This window comes from Orcinus orca, chromosome 11 (assembly GCF_937001465.1).
Source record: "Orcinus orca chromosome 11, mOrcOrc1.1, whole genome shotgun sequence".
NCBI lineage: Eukaryota > Metazoa > Chordata > Mammalia > Artiodactyla > Delphinidae > Orcinus > Orcinus orca.
The window spans coordinates 71,269,083-71,287,577 of record NC_064569.1 but is presented as its reverse complement, the minus strand read 5'-3'; the positions used below and the strand labels follow the sequence as shown (position 1 = coordinate 71,287,577).

The 18,495-nt window shown below is 36.0% G+C and overlaps 1 protein-coding gene across 3 annotated transcripts in view; it reads right to left on the bottom strand.

Moving 5' to 3' along the window:
- TMTC3 (transmembrane O-mannosyltransferase targeting cadherins 3) overlaps positions 1-18,495 on the bottom strand; it is a 94,367-nt gene that overhangs the window by 72,871 nt on the left and 3,001 nt on the right. For all 3 annotated transcript variants that reach the window (XM_049694267.1, XM_049694268.1, XM_049694269.1), the window contains exons 2-4: positions 7,453-7,669; positions 4,593-4,811; positions 3,107-3,206 (exon numbers count right to left, since the gene is read on the bottom strand). In XM_049694267.1, coding sequence (XP_049550224.1) covers positions 3,107-3,206; positions 4,593-4,811; positions 7,453-7,641 — 508 coding nt within the window. In that variant the 5' untranslated portion in view covers positions 7,642-7,669. The remainder of the gene's footprint in view (positions 1-3,106; positions 3,207-4,592; positions 4,812-7,452; positions 7,670-18,495) is intronic.

Below are 18,495 nucleotides of genomic sequence, written 5' to 3'. Positions count from 1 at the left end.
CCAATTTCAAAATATGTTTCCAAGCTGACTTTACATGTGTAAAGGTACACACCTTCAGTAATCATGTATTTAAATAGTTATTTTAAGTATTTACTGCATTTGTAGGGGAGAGAGATAACAATAAATAAATATTTTTTGTCAAATGGTGACCTAAGTATTATAGAGAAAAGCAGAAAGTGAAGGGAAATAAAACGGAGGGGGGAAGATGAGTGGTGCTACTGATGACATTTGAGCAGAAACCTAAAGTAATGAAAAATCAAGTGCAAAGGGCCTAAGATGAATGATGCTTGTGAAAAGGGTATGGGACATGAATAACCCAGAATTTGAAGTGATTAAATAATTACAAATTGAAAATCTTTGCATAGGACAAATACCTTAGATAGAATGGAGAATACAAAGATGATGACAAAACTGTGGTCTCAGGAGTGAAATAATGAAATGTGGCGTACAAAATACCATAGCGGAAAAGAGGACAGAGAGAGGTCCTGAGCAAGTTTCAGTATGTTTTCAATTAGAATTTAAAATATATTATATTCATTCACCTAATCATTTCCTCAACAAATATATACTGAACACTCACTGTATACCAGGAACCATCTAGGAAATGGAGATAAGAAAGTGAGAGAAAGTTACCTACTCTAATGAAGGTTATATCCTATTGTAAGAGAACAATAAATGGGTTAAAAAATTATGTATTTTTAGATTAAAAATGAGTTTTATGAGAAATGTAGGTTAAAGGGATAGAAAGCAACATGATTTGGTTTTTGTTTTGGTCAAGTGGTAAACTAGCATGACCTGTTGATCTGTTAGCCCCTTTCCCCAAAATCAAGCCTAGAAAGATTAAGTGAGAGGAAAATATGGCTTCTAAGATATTAAAAACAAAAAAAGAGAGAAATTCCTGGGCATTGAAGGTTATCTTAAACATCATGTATGTTTGCATGGGTGTTTCGAGGGACTACATCTAAAGCAGAGAGTGAGAAGATTTTTTTTAAACGTTTTTCCTAGCCAATCCTGACTGCCCTGGGTAAATCATTATTTGCGCCTTTACTGTAGAAATCTGCAGCTACCGTAGGTTGTGGGTGTTCCAGGGATTAAATGAGAATACTTCCGAAGCCCTGCTGGGATAAGGAGTAAGATTTTTTTTAAAGGTACAAAATGACCAACCACTCTTCAGCAGTCTCTTCCACCCACAGACCTTCCATCTAAATGCAGGGGGGTGGTAGACTGGCCTGTTCTTAACGCTGATTCTCTTTAAGAGACTAGAGCAGGTAGTTGGTAGAATGGTAACAATAGTGATCAACAGTGGCCCTGGGGAACCTGGAGATCTCCACCCTGGATTTTAATGAGTCACCAGATGGACAGAGTGGCGCTGGTCTTTCTCTTTATCACTTTCTCACAGTGGTTGATAACTTTCAGAGAACATGTGGCCTGAGCTCACAAGCCAAAATAAGTAGATACCTGAAGGGTACCACAGTTATAAAAGAGAGAGCACAAATATAACAACATACATGACTAATTAAGAATTAACTGAAAAGACTAAGAATTTAAAATAAGTAATTCTAAAGGAAAGATACTGGAGTTATAAAGAATATGAAATCATTAAAAAGGACCAAGTAAAATTATTAAGGATCAAAAATATAATAAAATGAAAGGATATTTTAGTTAGAATGAAGAACTTCTCTAAGAGGGAGACCGTTGAGCTGAGGCCTGATGATGTAAAGAATATAAATGAAACAACTATGTGAAGATCTAAAAGAAGAAAATTCAAGAAAGAGGGTACAACAAGTATAAAGGCCAGTGCTTCACTTGTTTAAGAGTAGCAAGAAGGTCTGCTTGGCTATAGTGAAGTGACTAGGGCAAAAATGCAGGAGACATGTTTAGAGAGATAGGCAGGAGCCTGATCATGGTCTTGAAGTTCACAGTATTTTCTAAGTTTATCATTCATGTTTTGCTTAGGATGGTATTTAAAGATGATATTAGTTTGCAATTCTATATTAGCTACTGAACTACCTCTCACTGCATTACAGGCAACAGGAAAAATAGGGACACCACTTCCTATGAGCCAAGTACTGCTTTAAATCCCTTAACATGCTTAACTCAACTAATCCTTCTCAACAGGTAGGGACTATTATTATCTACATTTTATAAAGAAACTAAAGCACAGAGAGGTTATGTAATCTGACCAACATAGTAAATGGAGCTACTAAATGGTGGACCTGAAATGTGAAACCAGACTCCAGAGTCCATGCTTTGAACCACTATGTTATACTGAACTCAAAACTGTTTTAAGAAGGCATTGTGCATATAGCATCAAGAGGGAAACCTACTCATATTACAAATCTAAGAAGCTGTTTAACTAAATTGCTTCTCTCTTGAAACTTTGTTTTCATACATACAAAATTAAGCTCCTTATCATCAGTGCCTTGGGTTTATAGTGAGAAAATTCTCCAACAACACAGATAAAAAACTCAGCATTAAATTTTAAGATTAACCAAGTACAGGTTAAGGTCATAATGCGCTTCACAGTATGTGCCCTTTCATGCACATTGGGCCCACACTCTTAATAAATCATTTTATTGCCTGGAATTTGTTTTCTGACATCATTAGTACTAATGGGTTAATGTATACAAAGCATTTTCCAGGGTGGGCTACATGGAGGGGACTCATTAAATAGCTGAACTATGATCAACACATAATAAAAGTTATACTCTAACAGGCTTTTAACTTTGCCTAAACAATACAATTCATAGCCTTCACATGTGTTACCTATATAAAGACAACTGGAGTATTGGTACTTCATCATTTACAGGTAACAGCAAATGGAACTAAGAATGATCCTAAAACTCTTATATTCTAGGGAAATTTTTAAAAATTAGATCAAATAGAAACTGTTAGTCATGATAAAATATAAACTACAAACAGTAATTTTTAATATTGACAATGTCACATACTTTTCTTATGTCCATAGATGCTAAAGTACAATAGCATGATATATAAAGATAAATACCAAAAATGGCATATGTTTTATAAGAACCACTTGAAGTAAACAGAAATTACTTGATCGAGTTTTATAGCTAAAGTAAAAAGTTAAATGTTAGACATTTACCTATGGAATTATCTGGTCCTTTTGATTTGGTATATGACAAAAATGCAGCTAGAAAAAAGATAGATGACAAAAGTTCTGCTCTTCCTACAACACCTGTTACCTAGAAAGGGAAGGAGAGGGGTTCATATTAATAAAAAGCATCTTGAAAATTTAACTATAATTGCAACAGCAGTTGAATTAGAAATTAAACTGCCATAACTTTTCAAGTGCACATTTCTGTTTTTTAAGCATTCTTTGAGTGCCCTCATGTGGTGAATTTGTATGTCTTCTATAAAAGTAAATTTATCAGTGACTGTAACAGTTCTTTTATTATTCTGGAGTAATTATAGACTCAGAGGAAGTCGCAAAAATAGTATAGAGAAGTCCTGTTTACCCTTTGCCCAGCTTCCTCTAATGGTAACATCTTACACAATTATAGTACACTATCTAGATGTAGTTCTTACATGTTTTCTTAAAATACAAGTGTTCTTAAAATACAAAAATATACTAAACTCAATACATGATAGCTCACAAATAAACCTGCAAACTAAAATTTAAAAAGACAATAAACTTTAAAACATCCTTTTAAATTCAAAAAATTTAAATATAAAGCCCCCAAATCCCTTTAAAGTATTCTGAACTCACTATAAAACTTAAAGCAACCTATTATTTTTGTAGCTGTATAGAAAAATGTTCAGCTAGACACCAAAAGTTTCAAGATACTGGGAGAGACGCACAACTCCCCTCCAACACATACACACACACACACACACACACACACACACACACACAGACACAGACACAGACACAGACACAGACACAGACACAGACACAGACACAGACACACATACCCTGGCAGAGTTTAAGCATACAGACTCTTGTTTAAAATTGAAAGCTTGTAACAAAGCAACTGAATAGAGTCCTCTTTGCTCTGCTGAGAGGCAATTCTGGAGTCTCAAGATTACCAAGAAAAATACAGTTATAGTTTGTGAATGTGCTGGTGATGAGCATATTGGCAATAGTAGAGACAGCTCACAATTTTTAAACACATGGCAATAGACAATAAGGAATTACTGAGCATCATCTGTTACCATATCTGTCCATGTCTGCATGTATTTTGATAAATTTTCATCCCTTACATAAGTTTCTCTTATTATTTTCTGTCCTTTGAAACAAAAAAAATGCCAAGTTGACAAATATTTAAAATCTTTATTCATATAAAAATTAGCAAAGAAAATTACTGTATTCATTTATATTTTACATCACTAAAGTTGAGTGATTACCTCTTATGTTCTTGAATAAATGTTTGTTTCAAAATTTGTTTTAAAAAATTTTACATAGTAGGAAAGTTAGACTCTACACTAATAAGTTAAGACACTGTACCAATAGGAGTCTTCAAATACTTGGATTAAAGTCATGGTTAATTTTTTTTTTTCCTTAAAAATATATACCATTATAGACACGTATAGGAATAATGCAAAAAACATCAATTTATAGTTTTACTTACTGCTTCTGTGTGTATTGGGTGCACTGCAAAAAGTAAAGAAGCAATCACACTACTCCGGTTATCCAGAAAGAGTTTGCAGACTTTAAGAAATATCACACTAACCACAGCATGAAAAATCATATTTAGGAGATGATATGACATAGGTTTCAGTTCACTAAACAAATAATTTAAGCGAAACGTCAATACTGTTAAGGGACGGTAAGACTTGTGGCTTCTCTCCTAAAAGGAAAAAAGAATCATCAATCATTGATTATTAAAGTATCTCGGTCCTTCTGGGTACATGAACTAATCACTGCTTTTACTACATTTGGCTGAGAAATAACAGTAAAATAATGAAATGCCCCAAGAATAATACAAACATAAAAGATAGCTCTATGTTGGTTTTTTTTGTGTTTTCCTATTTCCTTTGTACAAAAACAAGGCAATTTCATCTCTGATATATAGTAGTCAAAGAATTAACAGTAAAAGAAGACCTAACTACTAATTCCTCTTCAATACACAAATTTAAAAAAGTAGGACAATAGTGATATTAATCAAGTTGTAGCATAGGATTTCTCTCCAAAACCAGCTACCCAAACTATTACCAATACAAGCATTCATGTAACTGCTGGCTAGATCTTCAAAAGAAAACATAAGAACAGAATGCTTACCCAGTGCAGTTTAAACAATGATGACTCAAAAAGGTACTGTCTAGTTGTCTTTTGAAACGACACCTCCATAATGTATAAACCTGAATATATTAAACCAAACATACTACACAGAGAGTAATACAAGAGCAAAAACTTTCTTAGAGAATAGATACCGTTGTTATTGCAGTCTCTATTGGCAATAAATCAAATTCTATGTGAGGTACTGAATTTCTTTATAAACTAAAAGTTATATTTAACAAGAAATATTTTTACTCTAAGACAAAATCAAACCAGATTTAAGAATAAAACACACAAGTTAAAAAGATATAAAATATTATCCTATTTATTTTTTGTAATTTTTCTTTAAGATGTTGGGGGTAGGAGTTTATTAATTAATTAATTAATTTTGGCTGTGTTGGGTCTTCGTTTCTGTGCGAGGGCTTTCTCTAGTTGTGGCAAGCAGGGGCCACTCTTCATCACGGTGTGCGGGCCTATCACTATTGCAGCCTCTCTTGTTGCAGAGCACAGGCTCCAGACGCGCAGGCTCAGTAGTTGTGGCTCACAGGCCTAGTTGCTCTGCAGCATGTGGGATCCTCCCAGACCAGGGCTCGAAGCTGTGTCCCCTGCATTAGCAGGCAGATTCTCAACCACTGCGCCACCAGGGAAGCCCTATTCTTGTAATTTTTTATAAAGGCATCCACACTCACCTTCTTTGCTCTCCTACCTCTTACCATATTTTGCTGTAACTCTGGTATATAGCTATAGACTTAAGCCTGCTCATCCCCAATAGGGAACATTAGGAAGCACAAGAAACAAACAGTTCCCATTTTGAAATTAAAAGCATTGTAATAACTCTGTCTGTATTCACTATACACAACATGAGTGCTATCTACCTAGAATGCATTTTCCTGCTTGGCTAATTCCTGTACATCCTTCGAATTTCACCCCAAGCATACAAAATTGTTTTTAAAGGCAATGTATTGAACTGAAATGACTTGTAACAGAAAGCAGAAAAATGTTGTAGAAACCTTTTGGTTTCAAACCTTTCAGGTCAAAATCTAATGACATGATTAAAATCAAAATAGATATTAGCATAAATTGGGGGAATGGACATACTTCTAAGAGTCTCTGGGGATAAAGGGTATGGGTAGAGGGGAATAAATTATCTAGAATATATGTTATAATAGTACCATATTTTCCCCTTGTTATCAAAAGACTTATTTCTTCTAAAGGCTAGAATTCGGTGAGAATAGGAAAGGTTGCAGGAAAATAAATAATCTGCTTATTTAATAAGAAAAAATATTTGTTTGTGACGAGAGGAATGAAAGATTCCATACCCCTCCTTGAGAAGCTTCCAGATTTGGAGAATGCAGAAAGGGGCCAAGAATGACAAATGACAAAAAGTGTTATATGTTATGTTATGTTTATATGTTATGTTAAGTTGTTAGCACATAACAACTATGTGCTATGTACTACAGACAGATTAATTAATCCTCAAGGTATTATTCTTTTATAGATCAGGAAAATGCCTCAGTCATCTAAAAGCTGTGTTCCCACCTATTTCACGCAGCTTTTACATGATAGAACTAAAATTAGAATCTATCTATATGATCCCAAGCTAACAAAGATTTAATCCAGTGACCTTCAAAATAAAGTTACTGGCAAAGTAAAAATATCTCCATAAACATGAACTAAACTTTTGGGTTCTCAATATAAAATCAAATTAAATATTAGGTAGGAGATATGGAACAAATTAAAATTTTTAATAAATCATTTTTTCTGCAGAAAAGTAGGCAATATGTATACTTAGCATTTTTACCCTTAAAGTCTAATCTATTTATATTGAAGTTACATATATTTTTAAATGGTTAAATACCACAAGCAGTCATCTCTTCTGCCTGACTCATAAGAGAGAAAAAAGAGAAATAAATTCAGTTAGATTTGTGTTACGCCTACTGTTCTAACACATTTGGTTTTTATACACATATATTATTTTTAAAGAGATTAAGCCAAGGTACACAACCAAGGAAAGAATCAAGTACTATAAAAAATATGATCACATTTTCAACTTCCTATCTAATTTATTACAAACATGTCTCGTACAAAATTTTTGAGGAAAAAAATCCATAATTACTATGATGATGGCAATGCAATGTTGATTAAAAAATTAGGAATACTAAACTACCGGAATAATTTAAAATCTGAGATACATATAAGTAATATATACTTACTTCAGACATAGGGGTTCCCCAGAAATCATTCTGAAATAAAGTTTTTAAAGGTGTAGATGGATGCAGGTCTTTATTATCCAGTATTGCTGACACATCATCAAAAACAAAACCACAAAAGAGGCTGTTCCAATAGCAAGCAGCAACTACACCTATTATTAAGGTTACTTCTTTTAGGTTAATATCAGCCATCTTTTCCACAAGCACTTGTGGACAAAATCTGGAAGGGAAAATCATGAAGATAAAATGAAATAAGCAACATTTTTTTCTCTAATAAGTATAGTTTTAATAGAAGAATAAGCAAAATAAAGATAGAATGCTAATTCTCACAGAGAATTAATTCTTTAAAGCTCAGTTCAAATTCCACCCACTTAAGGAGTATTAGCTGACCACCTCTCCATATTCCTAACCTAAGACAGAATTAATTGCTCTTTCATATGTGTTTTCATACCTCTAATACAGCCTTTTATCACATCACTCAATCTTTAAACCTATCTCTTTAGCTAACTAGATAGTGAACTCCTTATCAACTGTCACAGGTCAGGTCACCTGGGAAACAAATATATATAAGATATCTAAAAAAAAACCTGGCATGATGTGCTCCAGCAGTATCTAAATGAATCCTTGTGGGAAAACAAATACATACTTAAAAAGACACTGATCAGGGGTTTTCTGAAATGTAAATAAAGCTGTTTAAGTACCTTATGACTATAAAGATCAACTATTACCTAAATCAGGAGTCCAAACTTGTAGCCTGAAGCCCTGTTCAGCTTGATCAAAAGCCTTTTAAAAATATTTGTCTTGCATGCCTTTATGCTAACTGTATACTAGCCAGTTTAACTACTGTTCCTTTATCTTTTACTGGATTGAGTTATTTGATGGACTTATCTTATCTGCTTGGCCCCTAGGGCATAGGAGTAGTTTATGAAACAGATATAAACTATGGTTTTTCTTCTTCCCATTGCAACAAAAGCTTTTAATCTAGAGACAGGTCTTCATACATGACAATTCATAACTAAGTCATTGCTTTAGAAAAGATTCAGTGAGGGTATGTTTATAGAGTAAAAAGAACTATATGAACTGGAGGATACTGGTGAATCAACCCTACTATAAAAATAAGGTTTGAAGGTATACTCTAAAAAAACAAGCTGATGAGATACTTTTCTAGCTTGAGTAGTGTCATTAGTATCACTTTAGTGTTATCACTTGTGGAGGGAAGAATAATGGTCCCCCAAATATGTAAATCATCTGAACCTGTGAATATGTTACCTTACAGAGCAAAAGAAACTTTATAGGTGTGATTAAATTGAGGATTTTGAGATAAGGAAATTATCCTAGATTTTCTTGGGTGGGCCAATTCAATGATAAGAGACCTCACAAATGAATGAGGGAAGCAGGAGACTTGAAAAAGCAGAGGTCAGAGTGATATGATGGCTGCCTGTGGGCCACAAGCTAAGGATTGACAGCAGCCTCTAGAAGCTGGAAAAGACAAAGAAATACATTCTTCATTAGAGCTTCTAAAAGGACCACAGCCCTACTGACATCTCAATTTTAGTCTAGTGAGATCCATTTTGGACTTCTGACTTCCAGAACTGTAAAATAATAAATTTGCTATTTTAAGCTACTACATTTGTGTTAATTTGTTATAGGACCAATAGGAAATTAATATATCACTCACAGAGCCAGAAGATCTGGAACCAGAGATATATCTGCAGGAATTCTTGTCAGATCAGAGAAGAATAAGGTAGAGACCTTAAACAAGATACGAGCTGTATAAGTATATATATATATATATATATATATATATATATATATATATATATATATACACATAAACACCTATGGGAAGGTATTGAAGTTTCTTTAGAATGAGACAGAAAAATTTCAGAATACATTAGACTTTTAAAAGAAATGTTAAACTGAAACCAACAAATCAGAAAGGAAATTAGCTGTTCCTTTTGAAGAAGTCTGGTTATCAATTAACAGAAAAATTACCTAAGAGTTTATCTTGAATCCAGAAGAAATTTAGCATCTCTAAATGGTATGGTCTTGTACACATTATCAGAAAAAAGTTGATGGTGTGTGTTTAAAGATTGGAGAGATCTGGCTCAACTTCTCAACCACAGTAAAATGACAGTCAATATTTTTTTAAAAAAGGAAGGCTATAAATTCACAAGGATAAAGACAATTGGAGAGGAAACCACAGCACATTTTGGAAGCTGGAAAGGTAAAATGTTTAATAAGTGACTCAATAGAGATCAAGAAAGTGAATCCTTACCTGAAGGGGGAAAAGCTAAAAAGTTTTCTGCACTCCTGCCGGCATCATCTCAAAAACTGATGCCAAGGATCTCAGGAAGTAGGGCTAGGAACAGATGGACCTCCCAGGTGGGGCAGTGGCTAAGAATCTGCCTGCCAATGCAGGGGACATGGGTTTGATCCCTGTTCTGGGAAGATCCCACATGCCACGGAGCAACTAAGCCTATGTGCCACAACTACTGAGCCCTTGTGCTGCAAATACTGAAGCCGGCATGCCTAGAGTCCATGATCCACAAGAGAAGCCACCACAATGAGAAGCCCGTGCACTGCAATGAAGAGTAACCCTCGATACCCTTCTTAGTATAGTTTTAGACCCTCCAGCTATCTTCTACCAATTGAAAACAGAATCTTATAAAATTTTACAACACTGGAAACAAAGAGAGGGTACTAAAAGCTTCCAGAAAGAAATAATGCAGGTTCCATACCAAAGGTTACGAATCCAAATAAATCACTTTTTTTTTTACCAACAACGTTAGAAGCTGGCGGGGGTGGGGGGGTGGGGGGGTGAAATTCAGAAAACAAAAAGGGAATAATGCTTCAAATTTCTGATGGATAATAATTTCCACCTTAAAATTCTATATTAATAAACCCAAATTTGCCAAGTAGAAAGTAGAATAAAAATACTTTAAAACATTCAAGGTCTCAAAAATGTACCTCTAATGTTTTTCTTCTCAGGAAACTAATAGAAGAGATACCCCAATAACATGAGGAAGTATACTAAGAAACATAAAGATAGGGAAATCAGGAGATAAGGGATGCTACACAGAACTATAGCCATGCAAGCAGGTCTACTACCCAGGCAACAATGAGATAGGTCAGCACATTCCTGAATGACAGTCCCAAGAGGATATAACTGACAGAACACGTGATGTGTTTAAACACAGCATAAAGAACTATTTTCCCTTTAAACTGTGTGAGTGTAATTGTAATTCAGAAAAACAAAACAAGTCAGGATATCCACCATCGGGTAGTGAAAATCAAGTCTTGTGTATGGGGTCAGAAACCTCTCAGGTTGGGGTGACAAACTACTGTTTGGTTAAATGTTCTCACAAAAAGAAACTTTAAAATTAATAGAGGAAAAATAAGTAAATTAAAACTATGGTTTTAATACTTTGAAATTATATTTGGGAATAAGATATATTTGATTTTTAGAGTACTTATAATGTTTAAGAGTATTTACATAGGGCAGACAGCAGAAGCAAGAAGAACTACAATCCTGCAGCCTGTGGAACAAAAACCACATTCACAGAGAGACAGACAAGATGAAAAGGCAGAGGGCTATGTACCAGATGAATGAACAAGATAAAACCCCAGAAAAACAACTAAATGAAAAGGAGATAGGCAACCTTCCGGAAAAAGAATTCAGAATAATGATAGTGAAGAGGATCCAGGACCTCGGAAAAAGAATGGAAGCAAAGATTGAGAAGATGCAAGAAATGTTTCACAAAGGTCTAGAAGAAATAAAGAACAAACAAACAGAGATGAACAATACAATAACTGAAGTGAAAAATGCACTAGAAGGAATCAAAAGCAGAATAACTGAGGCAGAAGAACGGATAAGTGACCTGGAAGACAGAATGGTGGAATTCACTGCTGCAGAACAGAATAAAGAAAAAGGAATGAAAAGAAATGAAGACAGCCTAAGAGACCTCTGGGACATTAAACGCAACAACATTCTCATTATAGGGGTCCCAGAAGGAGAAGAGAGAGAGAAGGGACCTGAGAAAATATTTGAAGAGATTATAGCAGAAGACTTCCCTAACATGGGAAAGGAAATAGCCACCCAAGTCCAGGAAGCGCAGAGAGTCCCAAACAGGATAAACACAAGGAGAAACACACCAAGACACATAGTAATCAAACTGGCAAAAATTAAAGACAAAGAAAAATTATTGAAAGCACCAAGGGAAAAATGATAAATAACATACAAGGGAACTCCCATTAAGGTTAACAGATGATTTCTCAGCAGAAACTTGACAAGCCAGAAGGGAGTGGCATGATATACTTAAAGTGATGAAAGGGGAGTACCTACAACCAAGATTACTCTACCCAGCAAGGATCCCATTCAGATTCGATGGGGAAATCAAAAGCTTTACAGACAAGCAAAACCTAAGAGAATTCAGCACCACCAAACCAGCTCTACAACAAATGCTAAAGGAACTTCTCTAAGTGGAAAACACAAGAGAAGAAAAGGACCTACAAAAACAAACCCCTCAAAATTAAGAAAATGGTAATAGGAACATACATATCGATAATTACCTTAAATGTGAATGGAGTAAATGCTCCAACCAAAAGACACAGGTTTGCTGAATAGATACAAAAACAAGACCCATATACATGCTGTCTACAAGAGACCCATTTCAGACATAGGGACTCATACAGAATGAAAGTGAGGGGATGGAAAAAGATATTCCATGCTAATGGAAATCCAAAGAAAGCTGGAGTAGCAATACTCATATCAGATAAAATAGACTTTAAAATAAAGAATGTTACAAGAGACAAGGAAGGACACTACGTAATGATCAAGGGATCAATCCAAGAAGAACATTTAACAACTAGAAATATATATGCACCCAACATAGGAGCACCTCAATACATAAGGCAAGTGCTAACAGCTATAAAAGAGGAAATCGACAGTAACACAGTAATAGTGGGGGACTTTAACACCTCACTTACACCAATGGACAGATCATCCAAAATGAAAATAAATAAGGAAACACAAGCTTTAAATGACACAATAGACCAGACAGATTTAATATTTATAGGACATTCCATCCCAAAACAGCAGATTACACTTTCTTCTCAAGTGCGCATGGAACATTCTCCAGGATAGATCACATCTTGGGTCACAAATCAAGCCTCAGTAAATTTAAGAAAATTGAAATCATACCAAGCATCTTTTCTGACCACAACTCTATGAGATTAGAAATGAAACAGGGAAGAAAACGTAAAAAACACAAACACATGGAGGCTAAACAATACACTACTTAATAATGAAATGATCACTGAAGAAATCAAAGAGGAAATCAAAAAATACCTAGAGACAAATGACAATGAAAACACGACGATCCAAAATCTATGGGATGCAACAAAAGCAGTTATAAGAGGGAAGTTTATAGCTATACAAGCCTACCTCAAGGAACAAGAAAAATCTCAAATAAACAATCTAACCTTACACCTAAAGGAGCTAGAGAAAGAAGAACAAACAAAACCCAAAGTTAGTAGAAGGAAAGAAATCATAAAGACCAGAGCAGAAATCAATGAAATAGAAACAAAGAAAACAATGGCAAAGATCAATAAAACTAAAAGCTGGTTTTTTGAGAAGATAAACAAAACTGATAAACCATTAGCCAGACTCATCAAGAAAAAGAGGGAAAGGACTCAAATCAATAAAATTAGAAATGAAAAAGGAGAAGTTACAACAGACATTGCAGAAATACAAAGCATCCTAAGAGATTACTACAAGCAACTCCATGCCAATAAAATGGACAACCTGGAAGAAACAGACAAATTCTTAGAAAGGTATAACCTTCCAAGACTGAACCAGGAAGAAATAGAAAATATGAACAGACCAATCACAAGTAATGAAATGGAAACTGTGATTAAAAATCTTCCAACAAACAAAAGTCCAGGACCAGATGGCTTCACAGGTGAATTCTATCAAACATTTAGAGAAGAGCTAACATCCATCCTTCTCAAACTCTTCCAAAAATTGCAGAGGAAGGAAAACTCCCAAACTCATTCTATGAGGCCACCATCACCCTGATACCAAAACCAGAAAAAAGATACTACAAAAAAAGAAAATTACAGACCAGTATCACTGATGAATATAGATGCAAAAATCCTCAACAAAATACTAGCAAACAGAATCTAACAACACATTAAAAGGATCATACACCATGATCAAGTGGGATTTATCCCAGAGATGCAAGGATTCTTCAATATATGTAAATCAATCAATGTGATACACCATATTAACAAACTGAAGAAGAAAAACCGTATGATCATCTCAATAGATGCAGAAAAAGTTTTTGACAAAATTCAACACCAATTTATGATAAATACTCTCCAGAAAGTGGGCATAGAGGGAACCTACTTCAACATAATAAAGGCCATATATGACAAACCCACAGCAAACATTATTCTCGATGGTGAAAAACTGAAAGCATTTCCTCTAAGATCAGAAACAAGACAAGGATGTCCATTCTTGCCACTGTTATTCAACATAGTTTTGGAAGTCCTAGGCACGGCAATCAGAGAAGAAAAAGAAATAAAAGGAAAAAAAAAGAGTAATAAACATACACTCGACATTCTGATATATTAGCTTCAAAACTGTAATTTTAAATACAACGTTATATAATAATATATATAACATACATAATATTAAATTATTGACCATGCTATTTTTGGATTTAAGACTTTTAGTTGAAAAATATTAAGAATTTAGACAAGTTTACAAATAAATACTGAAATTTTTATAAGACCTTGGGAGTTGCTACGGCTTTAAGTTTAGTTTACTAGCTTTATAAAAGTTGTTTGATAAAGTCTTGCTTGTTAAGTTAGGCATCTGAAGTCCTCAAATAAAAATGAATATACTAAAACTATAAATGCAGTTTTAAATTCAAGCAACTTAATTAGGTTTTAAATGTAGCTGATTAAGGGTATTCAGTCCTTTCAATCATTATTTATTTGTTATACGTTGAAAAGGGGTATGTTACTTTATAAACAGAATAAGATTTGTAGGTTGAATTTAAAGGCTTAAAGAACACAAGGTTATAAAATGTTACTTAAAGAAACTTGGACTGATCTCATGATTTCTAAATACAATTAAGTAATAAAAAGTTATGCAGTCACTTTAAGATGCAAAGCAAATTCATTCAGTAATTGAAATACTCAACTCCAAGATAATAATCAAGACCCTGAACTTGATTTAACTTTTGGGCACTGTCCTCTGCTCTAGGCTTGGGATCACTGCGTAGGAGAAGCGTGTTGTTATGGAATGAGGATACAGTTTATTCTTCTCTTTCTTTACCTACATTCTTGTTAAACATAATTTCTGAGCACTATAGTGTTAGAGCAGAATGGAGAGAGAAGAAAGGAAGGAAAGCAAAAGAGCTTACTTGACCACTATATTCAAGATGAATCTCTTATAGGTGTTTGAGGGTTCTTTGGGGACAAACCCCACATCATTAGGGACTGTCACCTGAAATTCCCTTTATGTCTACTTCCTCCTTGGAAACTGGTGGTATCCAGCTTTTCTTTGCTGGGTCCCTTTGCAACCACCACCCCTACCTCCAAGCTCTACTCCCACAAGTGGCTTTTTGGGGCAGAACTTCAGATGAGTCCACAACTGAGCTCATGAGCAAGCACTAAAACTAGCTCTCTCCTTTTCTCTCATTATTAAGCTCCCTGGGGTAATGTTTTAAAATTCTATTTTCTTGGCCTTTTATAAACTTGGTATGGGTGAGGTGTTTAAGCAGAACCAAGCAGATTTATCAATGGGGTGCTAATCTTCACTGAGCCAATGGCGTCGCAAAATGTTTACTGTTCATGACTACCACCATTATGGTTAGTTTTATGTATCAACTTGCCTAGGCTATAGTAGTATTCAAACACTAATCTAGGTGTTGTGAAGGTTTTTTTTTTTTTTTTGCTGTACGCGGGCCTCTCACTGTTGTGGCCTCTCCTGTTGTGGAGCACAGGCTCCGGATGCGCAGGCTCAGCGGCCATGGCTCACGGGCCTAGCCGCTCCACAGCATGTGGGATCCTCCCGGACCAGGGCATGAACCTGTGGACCCTGCATCGGCAGGCGGACTCTCAACCACTGCGCCACCAGGGAAGCCCCCTGAAGGTATTTTGTAGATGTGGTTAACACCTATAGCCTGATGATTTTACGTAAAGGAGATTATACTCCATAATGTGGATGGAACTCATCCAATCAGTTGAATCACCTTAAAAGCAAAATTGAAGTTTCCCTGAGAAGAAACTCTACCTCATGACTGCATTATCAGGTCCTGCTGAAGAGTTTCTAGCCTGCCAGCCTACTCTACGGATTTTGGATTCACCAGTTCCAAAATCCTCTAAGTCCATCCTTTCATATAAATGTCTTGATTTGATATATATTTGATATATGCTTAGTTATCTGGTTTGATTAAAGCTGGATATCTAAAGGGTGGGGGGGGGAGTCTCAGCTTGGAAAGCTAGCCTCTGCTACTTGTGGTCATATCCTTCAACAGGTAGCCTAAACTTCTTTAAATGGTGTCCTCAGGAGAGCTGGAGGGCAAATCCCAACGGACAAGCACTTTTCAAGTCTCTGCTTACTGCATAATTTTTACTATCAATCAAGCAAGGTAAACCCAGAAGCGATGTGGGAGAGGTTATAAAGAGTCAAGACAGGGCTTCCCTGGTGGCGCAGTGGTTGAGAGTCCGCCTGCCGACGCAGGGGACACAGACTCGTGCCCCGGTCTGGGAAGATCCCACATGCCGTGGAGCGGCTGGGCCTGTGAGCCATGGCCGCTGAGCCTGCGCATCCGGAGCCTGTGCTCCGCAATGTCAAAGGATGTCACTATATATGTGCAAAGAATCCAAACGCAATTGAAGACCACTCATGAGCACATTACAGGCATACAAAACAATGTAATTCCTTCAACAAAATTGTACTGAATGCTCACTTTTCCTAATACTCCCACAGTACAATTATGGAAAAAACAAGCCTAGAGGAAAAGTTTATATGAAATCTGGGAATATTTAGTCTGGAAAGGATAGTCTTCTCAGCTCAATAATTTCATGATTATATCTTTTTCAATAAGTAAAACTTTGGCTTGCATAGTTTGCAAAGTCTGTATTCACAATGACTCCTACTAATCTTTCCAGTCTCCTCATGTTGGGAGAAGACAAGTGTTTGCTTGCTGCACACTGATTCCTCTCCACAAGAACAAGGCAAAACAAAACACTTTCTGTACACAGTGGAGACTAAATTTCTCATGGCCATGCTTTATGTTAGAAGCTGGAAAAGTAAGCTACCATTCATTTTCTTGATAAGACAGCATAAAAGGAATGGAGATTAACATTTGGAATATAGGTTGATTGGTACATAGAACAGAGGTAGCAATTATAAAAGGCAAGTCTTTTTTTTTTTAACCTCTTTACTGGAGTATTATTGCTTTACAATGGTGTGTTAGTTTCTGCTGTATCACAAAGTGAATCAGCTACTCGTATACATATATCCCCATATCCCCTCCTGTTGCATCTCCCTCCCACCCTCCATATCCCACCCCTCCAGGTGGTCACAAAGCACCAAGCTGATCTCCCTGTGCCATGCAGCTGCTTCCCACTAGCTATCTATTTTACATTTGGTAGTGTATATATGTCCATGACACTCTCTCACTTCGTCCCAGCTTACCCTTCCCCCTCCCCGTGTCCTCAAGTCCATCCTCTACATCTGCATCTTTATTCCTGTCCTGCCCCTAGGTTCTTCAGAACCATTTTTTTTTTTTAAGATTCCATATATATGTTAGCATACAGTGTGTTTTCTCTTTCTGACTTACTTTACTCTGTATGACAGACTCTAGGTCCATCCACCTCACTACAAATAACTCAATTTTGTTTCTTTTTATGGCTGAGCAATATTCCATTGTATATATGGGCCACACCTTCTTTATCCATTCATCTGTCGATGGACACTTAGGTTGCTTCCAGTCCTGGCTATTGTAAATAGTGCTGCAATGAACATTGTGGTACATTACTCTGTTTGAATTATGCTTTTCTCTGGGTATATGCCCTGTAGTGGGATTGCTGGGTGGGATGGTAGTTCTATTTTTAGCTTTTTAAGGAACCTCCATACTGTTCTCCTGGCGGCTGTATCAATTTACATTCCTACCAACAGTGTAAGAGGGTTCCCTTTTCTCCACACCCTCTCCAGCATTTATTGTTTGTAGACTTTTAAAAAGCAAGTCTTTCTTGTGAAGTGATTTTGGTCAGATAATACTGCTCATAAAACAACAGAGATGAAAGAAGGCAGATTCAGGCAAGCGTTCCTGTAGTAAAGCCATTTATAAAATTGTCAGATAACTTCCCTTGGTGAAAACTGAATGATTCAGAAAACTTCATGAAAAATAATAGTGGGTTTTAGTGATTTTCTCAAAATTATATATAGTGAGCAACTGAAGTAGAACTTGAGTTAAATTTCTTAGTTAACAGTTAGATACAAACATATTTTAGTGCATTAGAGCCTAGACCCTAGCTAACTTGTTTCCTACTGCATCCCTGGTGTCTAGCACAGTGTATAAGCCCCAAAATATTGTTAGAATGAGTAAAGTAATAAAATTTAAGCAAGATTTTGGGGCTTCCCTGGTGGCGCAGTGGTTGAGAGTCTGCCTGCCGATGCAGGGGACACGGGTTCGTGCCCCGGTCCAGGAAGATCCCACATGCCGCGGAGCGGCTAGGCCCGTGAGCCATGGCTGCTGAGCCTGCGCGTCCGGAGCCTGTGCTCTGCAATGGGAGAGGCCACAACAGTGAGAGGCCCGCGTACCACAAAAAAAAAAAAAAAATTTAAGCAAGATTTTGCACTTAGTCGGGACTGTAATTGAGACCTGGCTTACAACCTTAGCTTTATTAATTATTATGAAATTGCTTAGGTTCTCAGAACCTGTTTTCACTTCAGAAAAATGAATAAAACTTGCCATTACGCCAGGTGCCTTCAGTTTCTGAGAATATAAATGTGAATAAGAAGGT